The sequence below is a fragment of the Clavelina lepadiformis genome, chromosome 2 (assembly GCF_947623445.1).
Source record: "Clavelina lepadiformis chromosome 2, kaClaLepa1.1, whole genome shotgun sequence".
NCBI lineage: Eukaryota > Metazoa > Chordata > Ascidiacea > Aplousobranchia > Clavelinidae > Clavelina > Clavelina lepadiformis.
Genome location: NC_135241.1, coordinates 21,513,063 through 21,524,997, shown reverse-complemented (window position 1 = coordinate 21,524,997; position 11,935 = coordinate 21,513,063). Strand labels below are relative to the sequence as shown.

Sequence of the window (11,935 nt, the reverse complement as noted above, 5' to 3'; positions counted from 1 at the left end):
TTTCTAAGGCATCCATGAATGAGGAAATCCAGAAATGAAAGAGAAGAATTTACTCGGAAAAAAAATTAATCAACTCCACAGTAAACAATTAAGCAAATAATTAAACTGTGAATGTATATCAATAAGCCCCCCAAAAAAATTGAAAATGTATAAAATAAAAAATAGAGGGAAAAACATCATATTTGTTCTTTAAAATAATTTATCAATATTATGCAGGATTTCATTTTCCACCTCTCTCTGACGCTCTGTTGAAATAAATCTTAACTCACAATTATCTGAGTTTTTATCCCGACAAACTGTTACTTTACCGATATTGTCGTTAAAATTTTTCTGATTTTTTAATAAACCACCATCTTCAGGTGACTCGTGAAAAACTACACCACGTTTCAGATTCATTTTGTTCCGATTTATTTTTTTTAGCTGCTTTCGTCTGTTCTGTGCCATTTTGCTTCGTTTATCATTATTCAGATAATAATCATCATCAGAAATGTCAGCTGAACAAATATTATCGACTTCAAATACTGCTGCAGCATCAGCTGGTGACTTGGGTTTTGACAAAACAGATGAATCACGGTTCAAGTAACGATCAAACTGACGCATGTCTGCTCGGAAGAAACTTTCCATGCCAGCACGACCATGTCTGCCAGATACTATTGGCCTAATGTTTGCTGGACATACCAACTTCACAAAATCGCATATCTCTTGATAATTGCAATGATTGCTGTAAGGTACCATGTAAAGCGAACCATTTGAATTATGTGCAATGCGCATTTCACTTCCATACATAGCTGTAGGCTTTATGCCAATTGTCGGAATTGCATACAAATCTTTATTCCATGCCTTTACATATTCACAAGTTAATAAATGGTTGGGAAGCGCATTTAAACGAGCTGAAATGTTACTTTGAAAGTGATCAGTTAATTCCATAATCTCCAGCCGCTTAATAACACTCTCGTCAACAGATATGAAATCATTTAACTTCTCAGATAACTTTATGAGCATCTCCTCGTGACCAACCCAAGACACACCAATCATTATCCTTGACTCAGAATGTTCTTTACAGATGTTTGCCATCATTTCAATCGCTTCTTCTCTAGATGGATGGGAGCACACAGGCTCACAGTAGGTATTGTCAAGGTACAAAGTATCAATTGGCGGCCCCTTTAAAAACTTTTCCAAGGACTGAGGAAGTTCTTCGTCAAATCTGAAATCTCCTGTGTAAAGGATTTGTTTGTTATCTGTCTGGAACAAAAACATACACGACCCCATGCAGTGATTAGCTGGTATCACTGATACCGTCACTGAAAAATGTCCATTCTCAATAAAATGAGTTTCATTTTCTTCAAGTGCTTTGATGAAAGTAGGAGATATGTTAAACTTATGCTTCAGCAGTTTTGATGTGATGTGAGTGCAGTAGATTGGCCGTTTCCATGATGAACTAAGGCCACAGGTGTGGTCACTGTGCATGTGGGTTAAAAAATGTAATTTGACCCAGTGCAGATCTTTCTGAAGAAAACGATCAACAGCAATTGGTAAATCTTCAAGAATACGGCCATTCATATCATTTGAAGACTGTATAAAAATATAAATGATCCTTACCAAAATAACCTGTAGAGACAGAACAAAAAGCCTTAAAGTTACCATCATAATCCTTATTCTTGCTTTTTGTCAAAAGCGCAAATGAAACAAAAAAATAAAGCCAACACAAGAACAACTCTTTATGATATTTTTTTAAGTTTCATTGTTTTTTCATGTATATATAATAAAAACTTTAGCACAACAATACAGATGAGGATCTGTTTGGATAGCTTAAACCTTGAGAAATTTTAGTAATCAACATTTTGGCAAAGCTTGATGCTAATCTTAACAATTAGTCGAAATTAAGGTAAGTTGCAAATTTGGGAAAGAGTGCATTTGATAGACCTTTCACCTACCTTGAGATTTTTTGCAGTGCAACAGTACATTGCAATATTATTGTGTACATAGATAAATCTGAAATGCTTTGGACAACACTAAGTTAAAAAATGATTAAAGTAAAAAAACTGTCAAGCGTCATACTGATATCCTGGAAGAAAAAAAGGAGACACTGTGTTCTTTTTCATCTAAACAAGAAGAATATGGAAGAGATAAAGGAATTCGCAGTTGCCATGGTTTCAATACGAATAGTTGTCCAAGATATGATTGGCTCCGTGCCGTGTCAAGGTGAAACCTAGTTTACACTGAAGATCTTCATTGATTTAAATTCACTTTGTTTTTCTTTTTCCTTTTATTACATGAAAAGGAGCAAAGTGTCTCCTTTTTTTACAGATAGCAGTTCGCATAGCGTCTTTCGTGGATTCGTAATGTACTCCAAACTTACTTTCGGCGTACGCATCGAATGCTCCCTGGGTTGATTATAGGGAAGCAGGGGCCTTTTATACAAGAACAGAGAGAGAAAAAAGGAGTGTCTAATTTTTTAAAAGCGAGATCACTCCTTTTTCAGTGAAAAACCAGCATGACATTTTAGCCTGGTGGTTTGCCAGTTTGTGATACCGTTTCGCTGGACTGCAGAGTAGCCTATGACTGCTTTCAGCATGATCTTAGGTGTACTAAACAAACAAAAATGACAAGTGTTGTGCGCAAAAATGCTCAGACACAATGGAAGTGCGCACTTATGTGCACAATCACACAGTAATATTCACAGTTCAACTGATTCAATATTTAAATAAATTGAAAACTGATTGCACAGAAGTTCTGTCCAAGTCATTAAGTGCAAAATAATTCACCTTAAGTGCAGCATTGAAGCTCATGAAAAGCAGTACTGAGTGCGCCTATGCCAAACCTTGCAGTCTGGCCGTTTCTGCCAAAAAATCTTCTACCATATTCTGCAGTTTGTGATGTTGAGGCGCTGTGGAAGGTGACGTAGTGCTAGTAGGACTATACTGCACAAGTGCATAAACACGTGTCGTGATGCAATTGTATACTGAGACTCATGCAGACTCTGGAGATAGATAGACTGGAGATGCAAAATCGTACAATCGTAGGCTATCGTATCGTATATTTTTCGCCATTTGGCATCACGCTCTTTGTCAGAAATAATACCAGTACACTAAAGTAGCCCTTCGTGAATTGTTCCTTAATCACTTACGTCAAAAACTGAGTCTACGACATGGTTATGACAGTTTATGACATGGGTTTATGACATCCAAAACACAATCACGTGCAAAAACAAAAACTTGTGCTGCTTTGTAAAAAGGGGATTCTTAGCGCTTGTTTGTAAAAGGCATTGAACCGTGTCTGCATCGTTTATTGAATTTAAATTGACGTGAATAAACTGTGAACATTAGGTCTTGCCAATTCCAACAAAGTAAATGCATTTTTATTTTTCCCAAATTGATGTTTTATTTTGAAAAATTTGTACGTTTAATTAAAAAATGGGATTCACACTATTATGATCGCCACAACTTGTTTCAGAAAAATTCAAATATATTTAACCGTTTATTGTGAAAAATTGTGCCTACAGTCTTCCGTGTTTATGCTTTTCAAAGGAAAGTTAATTCGTAATTAATTTTTTTATGTCAATTTATATCTTTGTATTTGTATGTGCAAGTTATGTTTACATCATGGGAATTAACTTTACAACAAGATTGAAAACATTTTCACACACTTTTGAAACGGCAAGTGAGGCAAGACCAAACAAAATCCGGATAGCCGTTAGTACGAATGAAATATTTACAAAGCAATGTATTTGTTAACGAGTAACGACATGGTTGTATAAAGTTTATTAAACCAAGTTTCTTTTTATGACAAGAAATATGAATGATTGTAAGTGGAAAATGAAGGAAATTCACAAAAGAACGCTGATCGGGAATCGATTAGAATTAGCCAGAAGTTTATGTTTAGAAGAAATTTTGCAGTTCCTCGTCGCGAAAGCCATAATTTCTGACGAAGTGGCAGAAAGAATCGAATCAAAGCGGACAAGGTTCTCAAGAAACGTCGCTTTGCTATCTTTGATTCCAACTCGGGGACCCAGAGCGTATGAAGTGTTTATCCAAGGCCTCCGAGAATCACAGCAATGCAATTTAGCGGACATGTTGGAAAGTTACAAAAGTCAGTTAATAAATACATTCCAAGCTGCTTCCAAGAAGTGCAAAACCGACCTTGAAATACAGCACACGGAGCTTCAATATCAGCAGAGTATCAATAATTACAACGTCAATACCGACTTAAAATTAGTAGAAAAAGACGCCCACGACGGCCCGATAGGCAGACTATTTGTTGAAAACACTACCATAGAGTTTTACCAACAGACGAAACATGAATCTTATAAAATGACATCAAGACCGCGAGGCAGCGCTTTGATTGTTTGTGTAAGTCGGTTCAAGAGCGAACTTGGCATATCAGATCGTCTCGGAAGTGACACGGACAGAAAAAATTTAACTTCCCTACTGAACCAGTTGGAATTTTCTATTGTTCACGTCGACAACTGCACTGCTGACGAGATGCAAAGTGCTGTAAAGGAGTTTTCGAAAAAGGACAAACTTCATGATGCTGACTGTGTTGTCGTCATTCTACTGAGCCACGGAAAGGGAAATTTTTTGTACGGGAGTGACGGTGGAAAGGTCCGTGTGGATACCCTCGTCCAAAACTTTGACAATGCACATTGTCCTGCACTGCGAAACAAGCCAAAAATATTTTTAATTCAAGGTTGTAGAGATGACGAGATCGCTTCCAATATCGCTCATGTCGTCACGGATGGACCGCCCTTGTCTCAGGACTGCTGTGAGGCTATCGATCACAGTTTGTCTGAAGCTAATGACAGACGTCGACTGCCCACTTGTTCTGATGTGGTAATTGGATTTTCCGCTTTACCAGGTAAATTGTTGAGAAGTAATCCGACAGACAACTAAGCCAATTTCGCTCGAATAAAATACGTGACATTAAAGTAGTAAAATTTTTTTTTCGAATGTGCAATATGTGTGATATTTCACTAGGCCTATCTTCTACAGGACGCACCGCGACACGTAACACTGTGCACGGAAGCTGGTATATTCAAGCGCTTGTTAAAATAATATCTAAACATGCAAAGGACAAAGACTTCGCTGAGATGCTGACTTTGGTCAACGGTTTTCTGCGTTCAAAGTCATTGGAGCAGGAAGTTCAAAGTGACTGGCATGAAACTCCAGAATTTCGCAGCAGTTTGTGCAAAAAGCTGTATTTTTATCCCGGAATATTTGCAAAAAGTTCTTTTCGCGAATAGGTTCGTGTATAACTATTAATTAATAATCTGATAAAATACAACATTTTCACGGAGCATTGTAACTTTTTGCATAGAAACTCGCAAACTTTTTATAACTTTTATACTTTTTTATATTTGTGCTGTTCATTTGTAAACGATTGATGTAAGGGCGAATTATATTACGCATTTTTGTACTCATATTTTATGCAAATCATAAATACTATTTGTAAATATCTTTAAATATTTTCATTAATTTTTATTTTTAAGTATGTTTTAAAAAGTGTTGTATTAATTACAATTTTTGCCTGTGATTGTGAGATGCCGCGCTTACAACTTTGCACTGAATAAAGTTTAAATCATGCACAGTACATCACATCAACGAATTATGAAAAGCTATATTTTTAAAATTATTAACATACCAGTCAATTACCAAATGTATTAACGTAAACACAAAATATCATAGAAATATGCAGTATGTAATGGAATGATTGGTTATTGTTGTTGAACTTGACTGTACCAGTCACTCCAATACAATCTTTGATTGTCTGAATGTTTATTGTCTTCGATATAATGAGTCTCAAGGCCGTTGTTTGCTTATTCAATCCTAGACTCGATTGTTCAGCTAAAAGCTGATTGTCTTGTGAAGCCGACAAGCAGAGTTGTCTGACTTAACACTGAGCTTATCTTAGATTGTACTGTTCAGTAGTTTGCACAAATTTGTTGATTGTATAAACTGGTTATATTGATTCTTCGTTATACGATTACAAATTGACAGAACATTGGCACATCAACAGCACTTCATTCAACAGTCAATGTAATAGCATTTTGGCTTAGCTATATTCAACTGCATTAAATTGTTGATTGCTGATTATTCCCAGACTTGTTAATTCGTACTGCCATACGCTAACAAACTTATTTTCGATAAACTGAACGCATACGAAAAAGGCGAAAGTATTACGTCACAACAATGGTACAGGAAGTGATTGTGGCTCGTGTTACTCTTAGCTAAAACGACACACAAGTACTAGAATTGAAATCTCACATAATCTGTATATTAGTTTTGGTTATAATCACAATATTATCACATAACCCCCCCCCTAGAAATTGTTTTAAAATGAAATTTTAAAGCAATTTCGAAACAAAATAGAAATAAAGTCCCGATAAGCCATAATTAACACAAAGTAATAATAACAAAATCCATATAGTGCGGTTAACACAAAGCAAATCACAACAAATGTTAAAACACAAGTATAATACAGTTCATATTGGTTATATATCAGTAATAAGGCGTTCACATGTATGCTTTTAAGTCATTGTGCAAAGTTAGTGCAACAAGTCAAACCAATTATGATATTTATGAAAGGTCAGAGGTTAATTGTTAACGAGCGTCACTTTCTGCTGAGTCACTATCTTCAGAGACATTTTGATTATCATTGTTTAAGTCAGATCGGCTAGCATGAACTATGACAGAATGATTTCGATAAGCATATATTTTATGACGAATAACGGAAACCAACATAGGCAAGGTTAACTTGAAAAACCAGAAAGTGAAAACAATGCTCCAAATATAGCTCAAAATCAACAGAATAAAACAAAAGCCACTAAGTATCGGCGATGTTATGCTAGAAATCATCTGTAAAAACACATTAGTTAAGGTGTTATCAATATTTTTCTGTACATATAACATATCTGCTGTATTTTCTGGATTCGTTCTACTTCCAATAAAATGGTATAATTGGTCATGCATCAAACGTGCGCGACTGACAGCTTGTAAAATACCTGATAAGTCGTCAAAGTCGTTACCATTGCTAGGAAACAAATGAACAAAGTTAGAAAAATCTATTTCAGAGTAGGGTGCTTGTACAGTAATTAGAGCAGGTAAAAGTTGCTGGACGTTCTCATGGCGCATAGAGAGTGTATAATTATCAAACACATAATAAGCATCATTAATAAGAAAAGTCATGATTTTGCCAGGAGTATATTTCTCTACATACTTAACTCCCTTATAAACAACATCATTCGTGCCAACCTGGCCAATATATTTCGTCCCATTATTGTCACTAAATTCGACGAGAGGTCGAGAGGCAAAAAACTCCCCATGTTTCAAATTATGCAGTAGACTAGCTGTGATATTTTGGCATGCTACTTCAATCAGTAAATCGCCCAATGCCACGCCAGTGGCAGGACGACCCAAAAGTTGTGTTAGGACTTCACTTGGAAACAATCGTCCCACTAAAAAATACATATTTGTCAGATACTCTTGTATTTGACATTCAAGAAAGTGTATATCAGACGTCAAAAAATGAAATGAATCGCTTGTTATGTCATTGACTTCATTCAAAAAATATGTTTCAGCTGTGTGAAAAGAAAAGGAAGGAAAAGGTATATCATTTTCATCTGCGATTTTGCCCAATTTTATGCCATCAAAACCATTGCAGCTGTAGGGTCTTAAAATCAAACCCCCTGGTGTACAAATGGCGTCTGACCCATAACATTTTTGTACGGGACCTGGACAGCGACTTCGTTGATGAATGCTGATGCCTAGAGATTTTATCTCCAGACGAATGAGCTTGTGGTTCTTGTTATAATGCATTAAAAGTTCTTCGTGCTTTTGACCTATACGTTTGTAAGGACACCTGGCTTTTATTTTCGAAACCTGCCACACAAAGGTATTTGTCGACAGAGTGCAGCTACCTTGAATAAGCTTGCAGTTCGTCATGGCTCCAATTGCACTTGATAACTGGTCTGTAGCATGATCATAAAGTGCAGTAGATTTAATCAGAATGGCGTTATAAGCTGTATGTGTGTAGCCGTGTGGCCAGACATACTTGACGGAATTAGAATTATGAGTACTCCATGTGAAATCATTAGAGCTGAGTAACGGACCATAGCCAGAAGCATGTTTCGTTCTGACCCAATCTGCACAAGCTTCCACGCTTGGTGCAGGATTAATGAGTGATTTCTCATCACACGTTTTGGCCCCAAAAAAGAAATAAGTAGTCTTAAGAGTCGTAGAAATAACTGAACATTTGAATATGGGTATGATTTTCCTCTTTGGAACAGGATCATAGATCGACACTCCGCATTTCTGAATTAGTGTTGCATTCTGTCTCACACACTTATGAGGTTTGGGAATCAGATATTCTCCAGTATGAATATTATCATGACACAGCCTTAAATGCAGCCGTGTTCCGCTTATGCAAGAAAAAACAAAAATGCTTACAATACACAATGAGATGTTTGGAGAACGCATCCTATCGGAAACGTGCAGGCTTAGTGATGACACGTCCAGTTCTCGTGGTATACTGAGGAACAGGTTCTTCGTCAGTGTTTATGTTTTGTGACACAGGATGTGAGTCAATTTCCTCTTCTGCAACAGAAAATGGTAAGTCAGATTGCAAAATTAAGTTTTCATCATCGTTACATGAATTATTTTGACTGCTTGTGTTTGTCAAAAAACTTTCAGCAGAATTTGGTACAGGTATATGTCCAGCTTTCAAGCGATTTATGCTGATATTATCGATTCTACTATTCAAATCAATTGTGAAAAATTTTTCTTGACGGTCAATAACAGTATATGGTCCACTATAGGGTCGCTGCATACCTGTGCGAACACCGTCATGCCTTATAAAGACATGTGAACAAGTTTTGAGTTCTGGATCAACAAATGTTTTGATTGGGTATGGTTCATGCGGTGGAACATATCTTAACGTGGCCATAAATTGAGTCAGCTGTTCTACATATTTTGACTGTGGGATTATGTCCAAGCTCGGTGTTTCAAAAAATTCACCGGGCAACCTTATTGAAGTACCAAAAACTAATTGACTTGGGGCGCATTCAATATCCTCCTTTACGCTTGCACGAATGCCTAGCATGACCCAACCTAAATGAGAATACCAATCGTGGCTACATGAGTAAGCTTTCAAGGCTGTCTTGAGGGTTCTGTGAGCACGTTCTAGCATTCCATCGCTTTGCGGATGATGCGATGTTGTGTGTATCAACTTAGTGCCCATGAACTTTGCCATTTCGTGCCATAGCTGAGAGGTAAACTGTCGACCTCTGTCAGAAGTTATGATCTTTGGGACGCCAAAGTTTGCTACCCAATTCAATATAAAGGCGTCGGCACATGTCTTTGCAGTAATGTCTTTTAGTGGAATTGCAACTGGATATCTTGTGTATCTATCAATCACTGTCAACAGATAAGAATAACCATTAGATACAGTAAGTGGTCCAACAATGTCAACGTGGACATGCGAAAATCTCTCGTCTGGTTTCTTAAATGTTTTCAATGGTGCAACAGTATGTCTACGCACCTTTGTTTGTTGACAAGGAATGCAAGATTTGCACATGTCCCTAATTTCAATCATCATTTTAGGCCAAACAAAACGTTCTGCTATGAGTTTTTGAGTTACCTTTATTCCTGCGTGACTTAACGAATGAATCGTGTCAAAGATTTGTTTTCGGAAGGAAGCTGGCACAACTGGTCGTGCTTGCTTGGTTGACATATCGCATAAAATGCTAACGCCATGATCCGGTAACGTCACCCGTTTCAATTGCAGCGAGCTTTCTCCATGGAGTATTGCATCCAACGTGCGATCTGTATGTTGATGACTGGCCATCTGCAAATAATCTATGGAAGGCAAGTCATAATTTATACCAGCCACTGTTATTCGTGAAAGGGCATCAGAAACTATATTGGATTCACCTGAAATATGTTCAATTACTGGACAAAACTGTGCAATATACGACAAATATCTGAACTGCTGTGCTGTGGCATTGTCTAATTTAGAATGAATGCCCGTGACCAATGCTTTATGGTCAGTGAACAGACGGAATTGTCGACCATCCAAAAAATATCGAAAATATTTGATGCTAAGGTATAAACCAAGTAATTCGCGATCATACACACTATATTTACGTTGTGCTTTGGTAAAAGATTTTGAAAAAAATGCAAGTGGCTGCGGACAGCCATCTATTACTTGTTCTAACACTCCAGCACAGCTTACGTCTGAAGCATCAACAGAAAGTCTGACTTCCGCGTCGTGCACCGGAAATGCCAATTGTGTGGCTTCGCATAGCGCCTGCTTTGTTTCCTGAAATGCTTGCCTGGCAATCGGAGTCCATATGATGCGTCTTCTGCCCGAACCAGTGCCTAAAAGCTTGTTAAGCGGATCTTGGATTCCTGCAGCATTGGGCAAGAACCGTCTATAAAAATTCACCATACCTAAAAAGCGACGAAGCTCCTTGATTGTCACAGGTAGTGGGTATTTTTCAACAGCTTCAACTTTGGATTTGATTGGACTGGCACCATCTTTATTTACAGTAAAGCCAAGAAATTTCACTTCTGTAGCATTAAACACACATTTTTTTTTGTTAACAATGATGTTGTGTTCCTGAAAGCGTTGCAAAACAGTTTCAAGATGCTTCTTGTGTTCTTCAGGTGTGGAACTAAATACAATGACATCATCAATATAATTGAAAGTGTAATCTGACAGTCCTCGTAAAACATTATCTATGCAACGTTGAAAAGTTTGTGAACTGTTGCACAATCCCATGGGAAGTCTGACATATTGGTAAGTGCCACTTGAGGTGGTAAAAGCTGTTTTTGGAATGTCTTGATCTGCAATTCTAATTTGGTGAAAACCTTTTAACAAGTCCAAAACAGAGAAAATTTTAGAACCTGCCATTGCATTTGGAAAATTACTGATCAGTGGCAAGTTGTAAGTGTCAAATTGCGTTTGTTGGTTCAAAATTTTATAGTTGTTAACAATCCGATATTGACCAGCATCTTTTTTCTGTATTAACATTACCGGCGACGAAAACGGCGAGTTACTTCTTTCGATGACACTAAGTTCAAGTAATTTGTTGAGCTCTTGTTTGAGTATCTTTTCTTTCTCAGGAGACATCCGATAAGGTCTGCAACGTATGGGTTCACCTGTGGTTATAATGTGATGAACAGCATTGTTTATTGGGTGCTTCGAATAAGCTGAAACATCAAAAACATTGGGATAAGTTTTAGTCAAATCTGCAAGCAATCCATCTGACGTCATGTCAGCTTCTGCAGCCTGCGAAATAGAAGAAGGCTTAATTTCCTGACAGCAGCTTGCAGAAAAAGGCCGTTTGGGTGTGGTAAAATCTGTGACGTCATTTTTGGCACGTGGCAGTGTCAAACGCTTAGCAGTGAGATCAATATTCAGACCAAAATGTATCAAGAAATCAGAACCAATGATAGAATAAGCTATGTCACTACTCATTTCAAAATGCCACAAAAATGTCCTTTTGAGGTTTAATGAAACCTTCAAGGGCTCATTGCCCTTGATTACAATACGTGAGCCATTGATAGCATTATAAAATTTCTGCTTAAAACCATGCAAAAAGTAATCACTATGTACTTTTATCATACTGACTGGGGACCCTGTGTCTACCAAAAATTTAATCCCAGTTAATTTATCAGTAATAAAAAATAGGTGTGATGATAAAAGTCCACCAACAGTTCGCAACCTAGAACGAACTGTTGGTTCTAGGCGTTTTTTGGACGTGGCCCTGTCCACGCACAAGGTGGAACACATTTGTAGGCGTCACGACCAAATTTCTGATGAAAATAGCAAAATCTTGGGCGACTGTCAAAATGATTTTCCCTTCTGGAATAATTGCCCTGTGTACGATTTGGTATGGCTCTTTCAAAGCGACGGGGTCTGCGGTCGTCAAAGCCATGGT

The 11,935-nt window shown here is 37.4% G+C and overlaps 2 protein-coding genes across 2 annotated transcripts; one reads left to right on the top strand and one right to left on the bottom strand.

Moving 5' to 3' along the window:
* Positions 1 to 1,765, bottom strand: LOC143445219 (5' exonuclease Apollo-like). Its single transcript, XM_076944153.1, has one exon. It carries the CDS (start codon positions 1,645 to 1,647, stop codon positions 190 to 192), a length of 1,458 nt encoding a protein of 485 aa, XP_076800268.1. The 5' UTR covers positions 1,648 to 1,765; the 3' UTR covers positions 1 to 189.
* A 1,979-nt stretch (positions 1,766 to 3,744) lies between these two features.
* Positions 3,745 to 5,577, top strand: LOC143446199 (caspase-2-like). The gene is made up of 2 exons (XM_076945732.1): positions 3,745 to 4,854; positions 4,989 to 5,577. Exons 1-2 carry the CDS (start codon positions 3,783 to 3,785, stop codon positions 5,237 to 5,239), a joined length of 1,323 nt encoding a protein of 440 aa, XP_076801847.1. The 5' UTR covers positions 3,745 to 3,782; the 3' UTR covers positions 5,240 to 5,577.
* The last annotated feature ends 6,358 nt before the right edge of the window (positions 5,578 to 11,935 follow it).

What these genes read in the sequence shown, in the direction of transcription:
- LOC143445219 (XM_076944153.1), bottom strand. Translation starts at nt 1,647, where the DNA reads ATGATGGTAACTTTAAGGCTTTTTGTTCTGTCTCTACAGGTTATTTTG.
- LOC143446199 (XM_076945732.1), top strand. Translation starts at nt 3,783, where the DNA reads ATGACAAGAAATATGAATGATTGTAAGTGGAAAATGAAGGAAATTCAC. An exon ending in TGGATTTTCCGCTTTACCAG is followed by an intron (nt 4,855 to 4,988) that starts GTAAATTGTTGA and finishes TATCTTCTACAG; the next exon opens with GACGCACCGCGACACGTAAC.